The 20,816-nt window shown below is 41.8% G+C and overlaps 1 protein-coding gene across 1 annotated transcript in view; it reads left to right on the forward strand.

The window, feature by feature from the left end:
• The window catches only part of LOC130141931 (general transcription factor II-I repeat domain-containing protein 2-like), a 56,444-nt gene extending 43,607 nt beyond the window's left edge, over positions 1–12,837 (forward strand). Inside the window, exon 2 of the mRNA XM_056323228.1 lies at positions 9,565–12,837. Coding sequence (XP_056179203.1) covers positions 11,500–12,837 — 1,338 coding nt within the window. The 5' untranslated portion in view covers positions 9,565–11,499. The remainder of the gene's footprint in view (positions 1–9,564) is intronic.
• The last annotated feature ends 7,979 nt before the right edge of the window (positions 12,838–20,816 follow it).

A 20,816-nucleotide genomic window follows, 5' to 3' on the forward strand; every position in this document is an offset into this window, starting at 1 on the left:
AATAGCTAGATGGAAGGGACTTAAGCTCAACATGATCCATTTCCTAGTAGCATTTCTTTACTATTATGTGATTTCTCTTGCTTTTTTTCATCCTAGAATCTATTTCCACAAGTCTTTCTGAGGTCAGAGATCAGTTGCCATCTCACTAATGTATTCTGGGACTCAAATTGGAGTACATCATGTCAATATTATGAAGATTTAATACAGCTGCTGTTAAGAAGACTGTAAGTCCATGGTCAAGCTGTCAAGCTGGAAGTGTACAAAGAAGGCCACAACAAACTGTTTGGACCAAGAGTGATTTTCTTCCTGGCTGTCTTTGTTTTCAAACTACAGTTCAAAGCAAGAACTTGAACCAGAGAGATAGAAGCATTTAAACTTGTTTACTTATTATTAGTTCTTCATACACAAAAGAAGCTTATGTAAAAACACCAAGAATATAGTAAGCCTTAAAAGAGATGGACTAGTTCTATCATGCTAAGTACCTATGACATATTCAAAACAGATGGAAAATAACGGAAAACAAACACTTACCCAAACCAGAAGCATCAAGATTTTTCTTTGTCACAGATATCAATGCATTCACAAAAATGAGTCTTCTTGGAGGTAGAGTAGTATTGAAATAAATAAAAGTATTTAGTGCACTTTTTAATGCAGAGGGAACTATAAACTGCAGACAGAATGATATACTGCCTGATATAAAGACATCTTGATTAAGCTTAATTTACACATTGCTCAACTTTCAAATGGAATTGAGCTTTGACCATATTTGTAAGCACCATATTTCCAAATTGAACATGCACGCATATAAAATCTGGGGGAAAACTAAGTGCAGAAGCAATGTCAAACAAGAACATGAACATGAAAAAAAAGGAATATTCTTCAACTTGTGAATATAAGCAGTATCATGTGGACACTAAGTAGGTGCCCAAATAATGGGAAAATGGACTAATAAATACAAAATAATAATGACTTCCTACCTTGTAATAGTAGTTCTTGCTGCGATGGAGAGACAGGATGGGACGCTGCTTGATGCAAGCAAATGTCGATTTATTGTACACAATCATGAGTTTATATATGTTATCAGAGGCCACGCACTTTAAACAGATTGGTTCTTTAAACTAAACATTACATACTAGGCAATCCCTAGATGGTTAACTACAAACAAAGGACACTTCAAGTAAGTTTTTACAGTCATCAATTAACAGCAACATGTTACTTCTCCTTGGTGCCATCTGTTCCTTATCTTCTCTCTGCCTGACTCATCCTGTCGGTTGTTATCTGTTCACCCTCCTTATCCTCTCAAGGTTTGTGGCCTACAAGCTTGAGCACATTCCTTTCAGCTAACTGATTGTTACTTATGGTCCTGATTTCCAGGCCCCCTCCTGCATCCCCCCCTTCTTGTTTTTGAGCAATCCAAATCCTGTTTGTTTTAAACATGCGTTCTCATAGTAAGCATTGAAACAAACAAGGAACACATACTACTAAAACCAAAAATACTGTCAATACCATCAATGCTCCTTTACTATAGGCTACTCTCTACTGTACATGCTGTTTCCTTATTTTCTAGAGGTGAGATCACATTCCTCCTTTGTTTCTGTCTCACCTGGGTTTCTTCTCATACTCCCTCAAAGTTATTTAACTCTTTGCTGCAGGATCGCAACTGCACATCCTCAAAGCAAGGCCACAGCTGCATATTATCAATGTCAAAACAACCCACTGTCTGTTCTGTTCTGATGAATGATGTGCCACTTATCTATAGGATGATGTACTTATGTTTATCTAAAAGTTGGGAAATGTCCAAGGACCCTTATTGCTAACATGATGGATGCACTAATTGCTAAGTCCTTGGATTTGTCATCTTTAAAAAGCCATCTGGTCCTAAGTTCCTGTTGTTTATACAACGTGGCAAAGACAAGGACTTAAATCATGGTCACTAGTTTATCGAGATATGTAAATGAGTTCCCAAAAATGCAATGAATATGTAAACGATTTCCTAGAAAGTTAATGAATAGGTATGAGTTGCTTGTATAAAGAGGGGGCTGAAAGGTTCCCTCGGTGTGCATGACTTTGGTGGAGCGATCCCCCATGCACCCAGCACTGCCGAATAAAGATAACCTCCGCTCAGTCTAATATTGGTGACTGATTCTTTAAATCAGTACAATTTTAAAACTTCCCCTTTCTGTTTTTGAACAGCTAGTACCAGGTTTGCCATGTTCTGCAGGGCCCTTGCAAACATGACGGCAACCAAGGCAATAGCAAACAGACAATACTGCCAATTGAGTGAATGGATGCCAAAAAGGCTGACATTTTCTCAGATTTTGGTAACATGTTGCTGCAATGGGGCGCCTAAAATCCACGCAGCACATACCATCCAAATCCTCACAGCCATGTTCTTGAGCCAACAACAAAAGCCAATAGTTGCTCTGTTTTGTATGTAATAGTGGCAAATTTTGCTCACATTAACTGCCTAACAAACAAGGTGATTTAAATCTTTAACATTATACAGAGGTAATGAATTATCCCAAATATCAAGACTTTCAGTAAGACTCTTCATTCCCCACATACATTCACTTTTTTGCAACAATGTCTGCAAGTCAGTTTCAAGGAAGGGCACACCAAACAAGGACTGGTTCAGTAAGGAGGCCGCACATTAGTTGTTGGGTTGACTGGCAGCAGCAACGCTCCCACTGTCTGGCACGCTAAGCTCAGGCCGCACACAGCGAGCAGGTATCCATCACGGACCTTCATCTGTAGAAACACAAGCATAACCTCTCCCCCAAGTTAACAATTCATGTGGTCCTGACCAATGCTTGGTACGAGGGTCTTTCATGCGTACCAAGATGCCTTCGTGCTTTTGCTGCTTGTTACCAATTGACACAAAACGTTGCACAATGGGAGGCACCGCATGGTCAACAGAGATTTTCAGAAAGTTCAAAACATAGCCTCTGGGGTCATTCCCTCCTTATATATATATATATATATATATGCAACCAGGACACTTTACTATAACAGAGAAGCCCATATCTACATCTCTGAGCCCGGACACAAACCGCAGCTGTATGCACCACCAGGCTCAGGGCAGAAATCATTCATGCAGTTACATAGCTATATATCACTACAAGCATACAGACACCTATTAAACACCATGAACCATGTTCATCTTTCCTACTCTCCTTCACAACACCTAGCTGTTCTCTCATCTCTTGTTAGGTCAAATATTCTCCAGCTTCCTCTCCTGTATCTCTCTTCAGACATTCTCTGTCCTCCTCTTTTTTGCTTGTTAATTGCGACGAGGCAAAGGTTGTGTGTAGCTGGGTGACCATGACCTGATTTATGTTACGATCAACTAAACGCTGAATACAGGAAAAAAGGCATGGGAGACATAAGGCAAACATCAATAAGGGGGTTAAAGATTATTATAATAAATCCTGTAATACTTTTGATCCACGGCCCAAAGTTTCCCAGCTGTGAGAAGAGACCAAAGGCATCCCGCCCCTGGCTCTGCTGCAGATCTTTAAGGCTTTTAAGTTTTATATGCTTTTGTGAATTAAATCAGAGTGGTCACTCAGATACACATAACACATCCTATCAAAGTCTTCACACTTGTGTCCCTGTGCTAATAATAAAAATCAATAGCAACTCGGTTCTGTAGCAACATATGATGGACAGAATCAACATCTGTTAATAAGCCAGAAAAAAAAAAGTATAGTATTTGTAGTATTACATCCTTTAGCAAGCTAGCAGCCTAATTTACTAAGCAAGTTAAGAGCGTGTACTATTCTTACAGAAGAGGTTAGAGAAGCAAAATAAAATGTTATGCTGCATTCCAGAACTCAGCCTGAGAATTACAGTCTGCTGTGAGTTCTGTGTTACAATCATTTGACACATGTTGGGGTTGCGATTGTGAAAGTTGCCCGTTTACGATTTTCATTGGCATTATCACAGCTAGTTGTTTTAAAAGCAACCCTTGAGCTTCCTGATGTTCGACTTGTTGCAAAATATTCTGAAGCCAATCAATCAAGTTAGTATTAAAGTTAGTGACTCTCTAGGACCCTGCAAGACTGTGGCGAGACTCCCGCATCCTGACTGCCTAAACAGCCATCTCCTTCATTTGCAAATAGTTGTCCGTGGGATACCTTGCCCGAGTCACAGAATCGGCACAATCATTTTCTCCAGCCAACTGCTCATAGTTGACAGCAATTCCCCGATTAAGGTTTTCAATCAAGGCCACTACACATAGCTCACAAAAATCAGATAACCACATCATATACTGTATCAGAGTTAGTACCATACAAAGCAATGGCTTCCAATCACGCAGTGCAGTGTGAGTGTATAAGGCTCTGCCATCACTTCAAGAAGGGACATAGCAAATGGATTATGAATCCTCCCTTCCCGCACTGCTTTGCTTAACTCTTTAACAGCCTCGTATTGCACAGGCTGCCACTCTGCAGGTTGATTTGTCTGACAAAATACTGAACATGCCCTAGCGACTCCCAAATCCCCTCGCTTAAGCGTTTCCCACTTGCATTCCTGCCACCAATCCCTCAGACCCCCTTTTCACCCTCCCCGAAAAATACAGTCAATGCATCGAGGGGGGGAGGAAAAAGGTCTAATTCCTTTTCCAGATCTATAGGACCTGGATCAAAAGGTTTATCAGTGTCAATGGAATCAACAAACAAATTAGGGGGGACCACTTCTATTGGCCAGTCTTCGGGGCATTTGAAGAGTGGATATGCCAGGCTTTGAATATATATGTGAATTCAGAACACCCTTTTTGCCTGGAGGAAAGTGAGTATGCTTCCTTATGGATAGGCTCGGAAACTAGGGCCCTTTTGTTCCCGTTAAAAGAAAACAAAGGGGGGAAAAAGAAGAATAGCAGAAGTGAGGATGAGATCCCTACCTCTCCCCCTCCGTATATACCTCCACCGCCCCCCCCCCCCCCCAGCCCTTACCACCTCCCTCACTCCCCTCCCGCTGCTATCTAGACCCTGTGAAAGTGTTAAAGTATCGGGGTGAGTTTGTACAAACCTCAGAAGTTGCGACTGAGTCATGCTGGACGCATGGCAGGGTGTTTGCTGTTTGCCTGCGAAGGCATGGTATGTAAGAACACAGACTTAAAGCAACAAGGAGCAGATTTGCATTCAGGGTCAGAAAGAGTTAAAACAGAAGTGCTGCTGCAGAGGCAGGTTTGTGTAACCTGCAGAGCAGGAAGAGCATCTCCTGCCCCGAACCCTTCTGCTGGTGAGGAGGAGGGGGTTGCTGTTGCTGACAATTGAGCAGAAGGACCTGACAATGTCACCCCGATTGCTGCAGCATTTGCAGCACAACAGGACCGTAACGGCCCCTTTAGGGCAGGCAGCGGGTCTGAGGAGAGTAAAGGTGAATCTCTGATGGGGAAATGTAGAGGTTTGAAAGTTGGTTGTGAATAGGACTGGATAAAGGTTTGAGTTGATTTTTACTAAGGTAATCGTGATGTAGAAAAGCTGATAGATGTAGAAAAAGATGTAGAAAAGGAACAGGGGACGTGTACAGAAGTGACGTGCGGAATTAGACTCTATAACTCGAAAGTTATAAAGTAGGTATGTTTATTGCGCGCAGATGCACGGGGGATCGCTCCTCCACAAGCGTGCATGCCCGAAGTGACGAACCATCTCACATTTATACAATAAAACAAATGAATATTCAATTAACACCTATACATATTCGTTACCTAAACCCCGCTTCGTATGTTAATTAGCTTATCAGTCCGTTTCCTGGAATGTGGTGGTCTTGCAGGTTTGTAGGTGATTCATGTCCTTGTGACCATCCAATCTTCTCCAGCAAGGAGACTTAGCACTCCCTCCCTCTAGATAGCATTGGAATGTCTCTCATCCTTTTCTCATTCTTTTTTAAATAGCCCCTTTGTTAGAGGAAGAAGGGCAGGCGTCTCCTCAAAACTGTAGGTGTCTCCTCAAAGCTGTGTGCCTATGTGACCAGACACCGCACCCATGACTAGTCACCATACCCACATTCCTGAGCAGACACATACAATCACAGTCGGTGTCCATTGTCCCCATCTCACATTATTTCTCCATATCAGAAGGTAAGAGAAGAAGAGCTGGGTCGTGCTAAACTGGTAGAGGAGATGAAGCAGAGACAGAGGAGGAATATCAGGCAGAAGTGAATGAGCATATTGTAGAGAAAGTGGGCACTGGAAGCGAGATTGCCCTAAGCTAAAGAATCAGCAAGGAGTTCTGGTGAACTAGGGACTAGGAAAAATGAGGTGGAATTTTTAGTAAATACAAAACCAACTTATTTGGTGTTAAACTTCAGTGAAAAGGATTTGTTACAGTTGTGGGAGCTGCTGGCCACCAGGAAAACATCCTGAAACCTTTAAAATACAAACTAAGAAAACAAATAAGAATGCCAAATTCACCAAAATTTTTAAGTGGAAAAGAGGACCTCCCTGAAGTAAAAGAAATCTTTAACCAGGTATATCTGGAATGCTTTACCTGTTACAGTAAAAAAGATAGAAAATTAGCCAGGGCAACAGTGGCAAGTTGATTTTTCCAAACTCCCAAGAAAAGGGGGGTACCGATATTTATTAAATGAATGGACACCCCAACGTATCATACAGTATTATGGACCTGCAACTTGGAATCCTAATGAACTCATTAGCGGTGCTCGAGAACCTATCTACAATCTGAATCATATAATTCGTATACAGGCTGTCTTGGAAATTATTACTAACCAAACAGCTAAAGCTCTTGACTTACTGGCAGACCAAGCAACTCAAATGTGAAATGCAATTTATCAACACAGGATGGCTCTCGATTACCTGCTAGCCGAAGAAGGAGGTGTTTGTGGTAAATTAAATGTTTCCAGTTGTTGTTTGAAAATTGATGGCAATGGTGAGGTAGTTAAACAAATCACATCAGAGATAGGGAAGTTAGCCCATGTTCCCATCCGAACTTGGAAAGACTGGAATATTGACCTGTTTTCCTGGCTTCTCGGGAGCCCCTGGGTAAAACGAATCCTATTTTATTTGTTATGTGGATTAGCCACCTTATTGTTTTTGCCATGTGCTGTTCCATGTTTTATAAGATTAATTCAACACGTTATAACTAACATGCAATTTGCTACTAGGATTTCACCCAATGGCGTTAAACAAATTCGAGTAGTACGCCGAAATGTACAGTCGACAATACAGATTATATAGTTAACACAATAACAATTTAATAGCAAACAAGAATCTGGGAATAATTAACTATTAACAATTCATATAACAATGTAGGCTGATTAAGAATACAAATAGAATAGCAAAGAAAACAACCGTCAGGAACGCACAGGCGAGGATGTGGTAACGTCTTTTATACTTTTCCACCTCCGCCATAAGTTCTTGACGTGTGACAGTTGAAAAACGCACCCTCTGCCTAAACAACGAAAAAAAAAAAAAAAAGGTTTTGATTCCCCTTTATAATGAACCATACAGGTTAGACGTCTAAAAACCACTCACCTTACGGGATGTTCAGAGGGGGAAATGCGCACTCCAGACCCTTCCTCCCTGGCAGGTGACGTGGCGGTCTGATGGTGAGAAAACATTGCATTGCAAGCAAGGACCTGTCATTTGGCCATAGTGCCATAAATGTTACCATTAACAAACTTACCGGAGTGGTAAGCTCGGGAAACGGGTCCAGGACTTCATCTGGACACTCAGCAGACATTTTTTAACGTGTATGCCTTTGAACATGCGCATGCACAATTTTAAACCCCACAGAATGTATTGGAAAAATCTGGAAAGACCGCGCATGTGAAATCCCTATAGTCTAGCCATGATAGTGATGCATATAATAAAAAAAAAAAAAAAAAAAGGAATGTTTAACGAAACTATAGTATTTATAGTTCATTTATTACTTAAGTGGAATGTATAGTTATAAGTGTTGGTTTTAGCTTTTGTTTTTGTAGGTTATTATTATATGTATTACCCAACCCTTTGGATTTATTTTGGAAACCATGTGTTTGACGCAAAGTAACTTCGATGAACCATTTGACAACCAGTAAACAACAAAAAACCATTTATTAACAAACATGAACTAGAAGTTGAATAACAGAATAACAGTCCAGCAAAGTCTCATGTGACGTGGAAAACAGGCTTCTTCACTCGTGAGTCCAGCACAGTCCTGAATAATGTCGGGGTGGTAACTCCATCTGTTCCCTCCACGATAGTCTGTCTCTGGTCCTTGGTATTTTTCTTCACGAGGTAACAAAGATGAACAGAAACCAATGACAAGTCACATGGTAACTTTGCTGGAGATCAACAGGTTTCTTTTGTTTATATAACAGTCTCTCGCACTCTGCTTTGGTATCCCATGGGTTCCACTACTTGGGGCGGACTGCGAGGAAGAGATCGCACTCTTCTGTACCGGCGTGACCAAAAACACTCACAAAAGCACATACTGATGGTTACTGTAGTCACGATGAGACAAAGGCTGAACAGCAAAACCATACAGAGTGTGTCGTCTCCTGCTCCCATCTTTTCCAAAATGATAAGGATTGTTTGTGGCGAGACAAACAAATTGGTCCGTGACCCTCCTGGTCAAGATTCAGGCTAATGCCCTGACCAAAACTGCACAATGAAAACACATGCGCGGCCTAACCTTAAAGGGGCATGAAAATTTACCCTTTTAAATGCCCACCTCTTGGCTCTTGATTCTTAACCCCCACAAACAAACCTTATATATGCTAAGAAATGTTTTATTTTGTTTTGTTATGTAATCCTGTTATGATAATGTTTTGAAATTAGTTTATGACATGTTTGAGTTTTGAATTGTTAGCTAATGTTTGTTAGGGATTTATAGTTATTGTTAGTCATTTTTAGTTATTGCCTGTTATTGTTTATTGATAATGGTAAATGGGTTTAATGCTTAGATAAAGATTGTTAACCTCGTTTGTATAGTTGGCAGAATCTTTTCTCTATCTCTATCTATGCCACCCACGGAGCAGCAATGTTGAGCCACGGGGCGGTGTGAAGGACGTTATTGGGACATCGCTATCTGTCTCACCATTGCTGGCTGACCGCAAAACAACACAGAGACGGAGATACCCGAATCACCCAGAAGAGGAGATCTCCGGGGAATACCCAACTTAAAACACCCTACTTCCGGACATTTATGTTAGGTTGTTTGCCGATGTCTAAATTGTAATAGAGATTGGTCCTGTGTTTCATTTAAGAGACAACCTTACTGTATGAAATGTCACAATGATTTGATACGTACCAGGGGACCAGAGGATCAAGTGGAAATTCGTAAATTATTTTGTGGATGGGAACTGTCAGTACCTGAACTTTGGGAAGTATATGAAACAGACTGGTATAGAGTTTTAAGACAGCGTACTATAAGATTCGCCTGGAAACGGGCACAACAAGCAAACAGGTGGAAATATATTTAAGAGATAACTAACTCTTTAGACCTTGGAAATTATTGACAGGATAACAGTAAAATTCCCCTGAAGACGACCTGCTGCTGCCGAGAAGATATTGATATCCCGTTGTTCTCTGCAAAAGAGTAGACGAGGAAAGGCAGAGAGGTACTGAACAGTGGGGAAATGAAAGCTACTATCCTATTAATGGTATTGATTACCATGACTTTAAAAAAAAATGAACATCAACCCTTCAATTGGACCTTAGGTTGATGGGAATATTCAATAGAAGTTCGGTATAACGTGACAGCCGGATCCCCAAAATTCCAAGTTAAATTGGAAGATTTAGTCTTTTCTGAACTAGACCCACCCGGTCAACGAGAAAGAGCAATAAAACCATTTTATCTCTGCCCCAGTTCGAATCCAGGGAAAAGCTATTGCAATTTCCTTAATCACTATTACTGTGCATATTGGGGATGTGAAACCATAGCTTCAAACTGGGACGTAGCCATTAAAAATAGATTCTTAAATATAACATGGGGACCCAGAGGATGCAATCCGCCAGCTCCTAGCTGGGATAGACACGTAGAGGGCCCCCATCTTGGCAACTGTAAGCATGTTATACTAGAAATCCTGCAGCCTAATGACCACGGATGGCTATTAGGACGAACCTGGGGAATAAGATATTGGGAACCTGGAGCTGATAGAAGGGTCTTAATATTTATTCAGAAACATGAACTATAAACGCCACAAGCAGTGGGACCCAACAGAGTTATTAAAGAACAAAAAGGTAAAAAGAAAAAGCTAAAGGTAAAGAATTTTACAACCACAGTCACCCTGGCTGACTACTTTAATTTCTACTTTGGCGGGACCCCTCATAATGTTGTTATTGGTTCTGACTTTCGGACCCTGTATCATTAATAAATTTGTAACTTTTGTGAAAAGCAGGTTGGAAGAAGTGCAGCTAATGGTGATGAAGCAATTGGAACTAGAGATGAAAATCATACCAAATGAAAATCCTGAATTAGATGCAGCTTGTGAGGTATTGTCTAGGTTTGATCAGCAAATTATTTATAAATAAAAGAAGGGGGGAATTGTAATAAGTAACTAAAGGTAATTTGCTGATCAACCAAGTTAAGCAAGAGGAAGGAACCCATTGTGGTGGTCTTAAGAACTTCCTGTTTAACAAGAAGAGACATGTCCACAATGTTATCTTGCTGCACCAAACATGGGAACGTCCTGTCTGACAAGAAGCCACGATAACAGAAGCAGCAGAGGGGCGTACTGAAGATGTCAGAAGCGACCTCGGGGAAGATAAAAAAGAGCTGCTCAGCTTGCTTGAATTTGCGTGCCGTTGGTGGAGCAGGAGACTCCCCGGCCGCCCAGCGCTGTTCTGCTTACTTGTCGCTTGCTTTAATAAATCAAATTTTCTAATCGGCCAGTCTCTGTCATTTAATTGGACAGGTAAACTATAACACCTTCAGTCCCTTCTGGCCACCCTGTCCAGACTGCGCGGCCGGGCTGAGGAGGGGGGCGGCGGCATCAGCGAGGGGGGCGGCTCCCCCATCTCTCCCTCCCTCCCTCCAGCTCCCAGGCAGGACAAGCAAGCCAGCACCAGTGGGAAGCGCGCGCACCATCATGTCAAAAAAAAGAACAATTGACTCCGAGTGCGGGGTGTTCCAAGAAAAGTGGACTTCTGATTATTTTTTCACGGAGTACAAAGAGCGAGCTGTTTGTCTGATATGCCAGAATTCAGTGTCTGTGTCAAAGGAATACAATTTGCGTCGACACTACGAAACTCAACATAAAGGTAAATATGATTCTTTGGTCGGACAAGTGAGAAAAGATAAAATATTAAGACTGAAACATGGATTGACAACTCAGCAAAATACGTTTGTGAAGCAAAAGCAGCTCAATATATCATCACTTTGAGCAAGCTATCAAGTTGCCAAGCTCATAGCGCGCACTGGCAGAGCATTCACAGAGGGAGAATTTGTTAAAGAATGCCTTCTTTCTGTGGCCAAAGAGGTGTGTCCAGAGAGGGCGGATTTATTTAGTACAGTGAGTCTTTCAGGACCTACAATTACATGAAGGACTGAAGAAATGGGGGAAAATTTGAATCTGCAGTTGCAAAACTCCTCAAAAAAACTTTGCTATTTCTCACTGGCACTCGACGAAAGCAATGATGTTCGTGATTCTGCACAACTTCTAATTTTCATTCGTGGGACAAATGATTCTTTCGAAGTCACAGAGGAGCTTGCTGCACTGAAAAGCACCAAAGGAACAACTACAGGAGAGGATATCCATGAGAAAGTTTGCCAAACTATGAACGATTTGGAGCTGGACTGGGGTAAACTATTCAGTGTGACAACTGATGGTGCTCCTAGCGTGGTGGGGTCCGTGAAAGGAGTGGTTGCACACATTAACAAAGAGATGGACAAACACAGCCATTCACATCCAATAGCCATACGCCGCATCATCCACCAGCAAGCCCTGTGTTGTAAATCACTGAAGCTGGACTCTGTCATGAAAATTGTGCTTTCTTGTGTTAACTTCATTAGAGCTCACGCACTAAACCACAGACAGTGTCAGGAATTTCTGTCTGAGCTAGATGTTGCCTATGAAGATATTCTGTACCACACAGAAGTCCGTTGGCTGAGTCGAGGGAGAGTTTTGAAACGATTTTATGACTTGCTTCCACAGGTTTATGATTTTGTGCTTTCTAAAAACAAAGAAGTACCAGAGCTCAAAGGTGCAGAATGGAAATGGCACCTTGCGTTTCTGACAGATGTAACAGAGCTACTCAACAATTTCAATGTCCAACTTCAAGGAAAGGGGAAGCTCATCTGTGATATGTATTCACATGTGAAAGCATTTCAAGTCAAATTAGACCTGCTCATTAACCAAGTAAAGGAGGAAAACTTCTGCCATCTCCCCACAACTCAAAACCTGTCTGCAGAAAAACCAGCAGTTGCATTCCCAAACAAAACATGTATGGATGTACTAGAAACGTTGCAAAAGGAGTTTCAAATTAGATTTAAGGAGCTTCATCTCCACAAACAGGACAGACGGCTTTTCTGGAACCCATTTTCTGTTGACATTGAAACTGTTGATCCGATTTACCAAATGGAATTGGCTGAACTACAGACTTGTGACTCGCTGAAAGATGCATTCCAATCAAGAAGCCTTACTAATTCCTATGCATCTCTCCCCTCAGAGACATATCATAATCTCAGGAACCATGGACTCAAAATTGCAACCATCTTTGGCAGCACCTATGTCTGTGAGCAGACTTTTTCCCGAATGAAACATCTGAAATTTCCAATCAGATCCAGACTAACTGATGAACACTTGCATCACTTGCTACGACTGGCAGTGACAAATATGGAACCTAACATTGACCATCTCATTAGCCAAAAGCAGGCCCATAGTTCACATTGAAATATTATTTGGTTTTGTTGATTACAGTTGTTCTTCATTTTAAATATTGCATTCTTTTCCCTGCTTTTTGTGCACTACTACAAATAAAATATGTGCAGTGTGCATAGGAATTTGTTCATTTTTTTCCAAACTATAGTCCGGCCCCTGACAGTGTCTGAGGGACAGTGAACCGGCCCCCTGTTTAAAAAGTTTGAGGACCCCTGTCCTAGACTGTTTCTTCTCTGCTGTACTGTATTTCCAGCAGACATTTGGTAAGCTGAAGTCTCCCATGAGAACAGTGGCTAGCAGTCGTGGGACATCTCCCAGTGTCTTATAGAATGTTTCATCTGCTTCTTCATCCTGGTTAGATGGTCTATAACAGACTCCCACCATATCTGCCTTGTTGGCCTTTCCCCTAATTCTTACCCATAGACATTCAACCCTATCATCAAGCTCCAGTCAAAATACTCCCTAACATACAGGGCTAACCCCCACCACCTCTACTTCCTTGCCTATACCTTCTGAAGAGCTTATAGTCATCTATTGCAGCACTCCAGTTGTGTGAGTCATCCCACCATGTTTCCATGATGGCAACTATATCATAGTTTTCCTTCTGCACAATGGCTTCCAACTCCTCCTGTTTCTTGCCCATGCTGAATACATTGGTGTAAATGCACTTCAGTTGGGCCATTGATCCTATTACCTTTTTTGGGGGAGAAGCCCTAATTCTTATGTGACTTTTCTCAGGTGCATTCATGGTTTCTAATACTTCAACAACCCTTGTGTCTTTGCTGATGCATGGATCTCCATCCCCTATCTCCAATGAGACAGCGGACCAAAAGACCTTGCTAACACACTGTCCCTCAAACATTGGTGTGCAACCCCAAGCTTATCTCTAGCAAGCCTGGTTTTATCCCTTCCACCCTTCAAAACTAGTTTAAAGCTCTTTCAATGAGCCCTGCTAACTCATATAGTATGGTTTAGTCCCTTGGGTCGGCTGTCCTGGCTGTGTCCCCTACCAAGATCTTGCCCATCCCCAGCCTACTGGTGTGTGGGGGGGAAGGTTGGAGAGACAGTGTTGATATTGTGTGAGCACTGCTCAGCAGTAGCCAAAACACTGGTGTGTTATCCACCACTTTTCTAGATATTGATACAAAGTGCAGCACTATGAGGGCTGCTATGGGGCTCAGCCAGTCCTAATACAATCTCCACTCCTTATTCCATACCATTTGCATCATGCTCAGATCCCACATAATTTAATACATATATATATCTTCTAACCATCCCATTGTATTTAATTCTCATTACTGAAATCTTTTCTTACCAACACTTGCAACTTATGCTACTGTCCTGGTTTCAGCTGGGATAGAGGTTTTTTTTCATCTCAGTAGCTAGTACACTGCTGTGTTTTGGATTTAGTATGAGAACAATGTTGATAACACACTGATGTTTTTAGTTGTTGCTGGGTGATGTTTATACTAAGTCAAGGACTTTTCAGCTTTTCAGGCCCTGCCAGCCAGAGGGCTGGAGGGGCACAAGAAATTGGGAGGGGACACAGCCAGGGCAGCTGACCCAAACTAGCCAAAGAGGTATTCCATACCATGGGATGTCATGTTTGGTATATAAACTGGAAGGGTTGGCCAGGGTCTGCTGATCACTGCTCAGGAACTGGCTGGGCATCAGTCAGTAGGTGGTGAGCAATTGTATTATGCATCATTTGGGTTTTGTACCTTTCTCTTTGGATTTTATTCTGTCTCCTTTTCATTACAATTGTTGTTATTATTGTGAAGAGGGTCCCCCGTGGAGAGTCGGCCAAGTCACGACAATCAGACCAATATGGCTACATGCCGTGCTCACTTTATTAAACAAACAGGTCATATTTATAACTTAAACCAACCGCTCACAAGACTCTACACACAGGTGATTGGATAAAAGTCTCTGCCCACGCGGGCGTCCGTGTCGCTCATCAGTGAGCATGCTGCAGGCGCCTGATCAGTGTGCCGATGAGAGTGTGCTGATTTCGGGTTGTCAGACTTGCTCTGCACCTGGCTTCTTGTTTGTGCAGAGCTTGTTTTCTTTCTCACACTGCTTGTTCCCAGGACAATTTAAAGTTGCTCTGCAGCTTCAACTAACAGGCCTGGGTTGTCCAACCCGGACAATGGTAACATATGTCCTCGGTCCTTTAAAAATCCCTCTACGTTATTGTTATTTAATTTTATTTAATTTTGTTTTATTTTATTTCAGTTATTAAATTGTTCTTATCTCACCACTTGAGTTTTACCTTTTCCCAATTCTCCTGCACATCCCTCTGGGGGGCAGGGAATGAGTGAGAGGCTGCATACTTAGTTGCCGGCATTTGTTAAACCATGACAACTACATACTTAAGCCACCTTTATACCAAACATACAGATTTATACATTCTCATTAAATGCTATCCCCTGTTCCTTAACAGATAGCTATTATTCCATGGGCTTCCTCCACTCCTCCAAATGTCTATAAGAACAGACTATGACTTGGGCCCCACCTGTCAAGATGGGTACTCAGGACAGAAGCAGTATGTTCAGTTGTTGGGCACCAGTAACAGCTTGGCTTGGGTCATCGCTGCACTCATCTGGTTCCTTGCAAAACTCACTCTTTGTTGGTTCAGGTCACTCCTGCTATATTACCTCCTACAATGTACAACTCACACAACAGATTATTTTTCCCCCAAGGTTAAATCTCCTTGAGGCACACACCAGGTCTCCCCATCCTTCCGCATTACCCACCAAGTACACCCAGGTCCTTGAGCAAAGACAATCCCGTGAACAGGTTTGCCTTTTCCCATGGGAGGAGCAATCCACACTGCCTTCCCCAGCCACTTCCCTATGTGCACTATGGGGACCTTATCTCCTCCCACAGTATGTATGGGTTTTGTTTGGGCAGGACCAGGACAGCTAGCAGATCCGCTGGTGTTAACCAGCCAAGTGGCTTCTGCAAAATTTGTATCCCAATCCTTCTATGCCCCATTTCCCAACGCTCTCAACAGAGTCTTTAACAGTCCATTATATCTCTCAGTCTTTCCAGAGTCTTGTGGGTGATAAGGGATGTGATACACCCATTCAATGCCATATTTCCTTTTCCCAGGAGTTTATAAGGTTATTTCGGAAATGAGTCCCATTGTCTGATTCAATTCTTTCTGGAGTACCATGCCACCACAAAATTTGCCTTTCAAGGCCTAAGATGATGTTTGGGGCATTGTTTACAGGGTATGTTTCTAGCCACCCAGTAGTTGCTTCCACCATGGTGAGTATGTAGCACTTGCCTTTGCATGTTCGTGGCAGTGGTCCAATATAGTCAATCTGCCAGGCCTTGCCATATTGAAAACCCAGCCACCACCCTCTATTCCAGGGAGATTTTACTCGCGTGGCTCGCTTGATTGCAGCACATGTTTCGCATTCATGAGTGACCTGTGTGATGGCATCCATGGTCAGGTCCACCCCTCGATCACGAGCCCATGTGTATGTTGCATCTTTCCCTAGATGTCCTGATGTTTCACGGGCCCACATAGCTACAAATAGCTCACCCTTACATTCCCAGTCCAGGTCCACCTGAGCTACTTCAATTATGGCAGCCTTGTCTGACGTACGGAATTAGACTCTATAACTCGAAAGTTATAAAGTAGGTATGTTTATTGCGCGCAGATGCACGGGGGATCGCTCCTCCACAAGCGTGCATGCCCGAAGTGACGAACCATCTCACATTTATACAATAAAACAAATGAATATTCAATTAACGCCTATACATATTCGTTACCTAAACCCGCTTACTCTCACTTCCTATGTTAATTAGCTTATCAGTCCTTTGCCTGGAATGTGGTGGTCTTGCAGGTTTGTAGGTGATTCATGTCCTTGTGACCATCTGATCTTCTCCAGCAAGAAGACTTAGCACTCCCTCCCTCTAGATAACATTGGAATGTCTCTCATCCTTTTCTCATCCTTTTTATAAATAGACCCTTTGTCAGAGGAAGAAGGGTAGGTGTCTCCTCAAAGCTGTGTGCCTATGTGACCAGACACCGCACCCATGACTAGTCACCATACCCACATTCCTTGAGCAGACATATACAATCACAATCGATGTCCATTGTCCCCATTTCACACTATTTCTCCATATCATGTCTACCTGTTGATTGTGTTGATGTTCCTCAGTGACATGGCTTTTGGGCATGTGAGCACCTATCATGACATACCTTTAAAGCCATGTTTTCTATCTGAGAAGTGATGTCCTGCCACAATGCAGCAGCCCAGATGGGTTTACCCCTGCTCTGCCAATTGGTCTTCTTCCACTGCTGTAGCCACCCCCATAGGGCATTAGCCACCATCCAGGAGTCAGTATAGAGTACTGGCCACTTTTCTCGTTCAGTAATGTCTAGGGCTAGTTGGATGGCTTTCACTTCTGCAAACTGACTTGATGCATCTTCTCCTTCAGTGGCCTCAACAACTTGTCGTGTGGGACTCCACACAGCAGATCTCCACTTCAGATGCTTTCCTACCACATGATGGGATCCATCAGTAAACAAAGCATAACACTTTTCATCTTCTAACAACTCATTCTATGGTGGTGCCTCTTGGGCACGAGCTACCTCCTCAGGCAATGCTCCAAAATCTCTTCCTTCTGGCCAGTCTATGATTTCTTTCAGGATTCCTGGGCAGTTGGGTTTCCCCAGTCAATCTCGTTGTGTGATCAACACTATCCACTTACTCCGTGTAGCGCTGGTTGCATGATGTGTATAGGGGATGTTTCCTTCAAACATCCAGTGTAGCACAGGCAATCGTGGTGCCAAAAGGAGATGTGCTTCTGTACCAATGTTACCGAAATCTCGGAATGAAGAACTTATCGACACCAATGTGATGTAGATAAGCAGACACTTCTTTATTGACGGCCGGGTGCGTGAGTGAGTTCCCTCACGATCGACGCACACCATGGTTCAAAATCATACACCTTATATAAAACTCATTCATACATATTCATTAAGTATTCATGCATAATCATAAGGTTTCCCATAAATCATTAACATACTCTCCTCCCATATCCGATTCTGCGCAATAAAGGTTAGAAAGGTCCGGAAATGGGTCTGGGGTATGATTTGGGTAGGTGGTATATGAGTCGGTGGTCTCGATCTCCCCCTGCCGGAATTACCTTTCACTTAAGGTAACTGTTTCTTGGCCAGCAACTATGGGTTGCTTCACTCGACTCTTCCCAGTCCACATAAATTCTCATTTTGACATTTTAGTACATCCTCCTAGGTTACATATAAACAATCATCTAAAATCTTAAGTCTGTTATCTAAGTTCTAAACATTCCTACTAGGTGATTCTGACCAATTCCTCCGGCCTTGGTACGGGGCTGTACAGAGGATTTTTTATAGCAGCTTTTTACTATAACAATAAGTTTCATTAAAATATATTTCTTATCCTTCTATATTTCTATTACATGATTGATTTTATAAAATCAAATAATCAATCAAATAAAGTCAATCAATCTTAACTTATTAGGAAATCTATAACACCAACAACTTCCAAAGTAACTCAAACCCCCTCATATGCTGCTAGTATCTCTTTTTCAGTTGGGTTGTAGTGGACTTCTGATCCTCAATACCCTCAGCTCCAAAACCCTAATGGCTGAACTCAATTTTCCCCTGATGTTTTCTGCCAGAGGCTCCAGGTGAGACCATGCTCCCCAGCTGCAGTGTAGAGTACATTTTGCACAGCTGCTCCTGTTCAGACAGGCCCAAGAGCTACCGCACAAGCAATCTCCTGTTTGATCTCTTCTTTTGGGTTACTCAATAGAGAGGGCTCACAGGCTGACTATAACCTGGAATATGCATTCTCCAGAACCCCACAAGGCCTAGGAAAGCTTGTGTTTCCTTCTTGTTGGCTGGTGGAGACATAATTGCTATCTTGTTGACCACATCCATAGGCACATGATGATGTCCATCCTGCCATTTTATTCCCAAGAACTGAATCTCCTGTGCAGGTCCCTTGACCTTGCTTTTCTTTATGGAAAAACCAGCTTTCAGAAGAATCTGAATTACTCTTTTTCCTTTCTCAAATACTTCTTCTGCCTTGTTGCCCCACACGATGATATCATTTATGTATTGCAGATGTTCAGGGGCATCACCCTTTTCCAGTACAGTTTGGATTAGTCTATGACAAATGGTAGGGCTCTGCTTCCACCCCTGGGACAGCTAATTCTGTCATTGAAATCAGGAATAAGAAAACTCCTTAACACCAATGTAGCATTAAGAAGCAGGCATTCTTTATTGTGGTGCTGGATGCATGGGGGATCATTCCACCTAACGTTCATGGCTTCCTTCTCTCAGGTAGTTCTTTTTATGCAGTACATGTATACATATTGAACAAATTTCCCAGAAAAGACATAAGTATTTATTAGATTGCCCCAAACTAATCATAATATTCAACCTCCCCCTCTCACATGCCCAGTTGTCCAGTGTGGGGGTCTTCGGTGGTCTCAAGGGTCTGCAAATCTGCCCACTCCTCTATTCAGTTGGCCAGAGTTCTCCTTTGTAGTCCCCATATATGGTCTTAAACCAGGTCATCTCAGTCTCTTTCTTGGCCTGGAATCACTGGCCTTGGGCTGGTTTTCCTTCATCCTCCAGGGCTACCTCTTTGTTAGAACATGAATTTATTGCTTACAAGTATAGAAATATTAGTTTCAAACAAACAAGGTACCTTCACACTAACTATTCGAACCTGGGATGCATGACTACTTCTAAATTCTTAGGATTAAACCTTAACCCTTCTGTAACAATTCCAGGTGTATTGGACACCCCTCCACATGAAAGCACTCTGTGGGTTGCATTTTGCTACCAAAGGAATTGAAAAAAATGCATTAGCACTATCAATTGTAGCACGCCACTGTGACGGATGCACTCAACCCCTTAACCAAACTATCAGTAGTTTGGTACAGGTTCCAAAGCATATAAAGGCCTAAGCGGTTAATGGGCCAAGAACTCCTCCAGTTTTCATCTGTTCTCTGAAAACCCACAAAGGTGAAAGTCAAAAAACTAGTCAGTCTAGTGGAAAACCATTAAACACCTAGTGCTATGCTAAATTAGTATAATTGCCAGAAATTTAAAGAATATTGTATATATTATTTGATTTTCCTAATCACAGCAACTAAAATATTTCATTTTAATGGTTTAATGTCAAAGGGTACACAATTATTCCCAAAATGCTTGAATCATAACTTCTAGATAAAATGTGTATGTGCCAGTTATTTAAGAAGCTTCCAGAAACAGAATAGAAAAACATGAATACTACAAAAAATTAGAAAGGTAGTAAGAATATAACAATAGTGTCATCCACAAAAAACTTAGAGACCAGAGAAGTATGCTTCTGGATGAAAAATGTTTGTGTATTTGGAATAGTTTATTTCAGTTTCTTAGTCTACATTTTTACATCTTAAAAAGAACTCTGAAAATTATTTAGAGATGTAATAAAGAGCAATGGGTTGAGTTTAAGAATAAAAATGTGCATAGAGTATAAGTCATCTCATATCTACATAACCTAAGTGTCACTACTATTTTTATTTTGTGAAGAAAAAGGAAACATGGATATGCTGTAAAATGTCCCATACCCAGGAAACTTAAAAATACTATCAAATCTGATAAATGAGAAGCAAGCTATTATATCTTACAGTAATTGTGTCATAGCTATGTTGGTCTCAAGATGCATCTTTTATTAGAGTAGTGGACAACTTTTTCAGACCTGATGAAATACCTAAAAGTTTGCCTGTTCCTTTTCCATCTACATTTATTAGTGTAAGAAGATATATTTTCCCTTTTGTTAGAACTTCCAATGTAATAAATTTATTTTATTTGAAAACTTTTTTGTTATTTGCAATTGGTAATTCGGAGTCCCAAAGCACAAATTTAGTGAGTGGCAGATCTGTAAGGTCTTACTCAATGACCTCCTGCCAAGAAATGGGGCCTGAAACTTCCT

Source organism: Falco biarmicus, chromosome W, assembly GCF_023638135.1.
Source record: "Falco biarmicus isolate bFalBia1 chromosome W, bFalBia1.pri, whole genome shotgun sequence".
Classification (NCBI taxonomy): domain Eukaryota; kingdom Metazoa; phylum Chordata; class Aves; order Falconiformes; family Falconidae; genus Falco; species Falco biarmicus.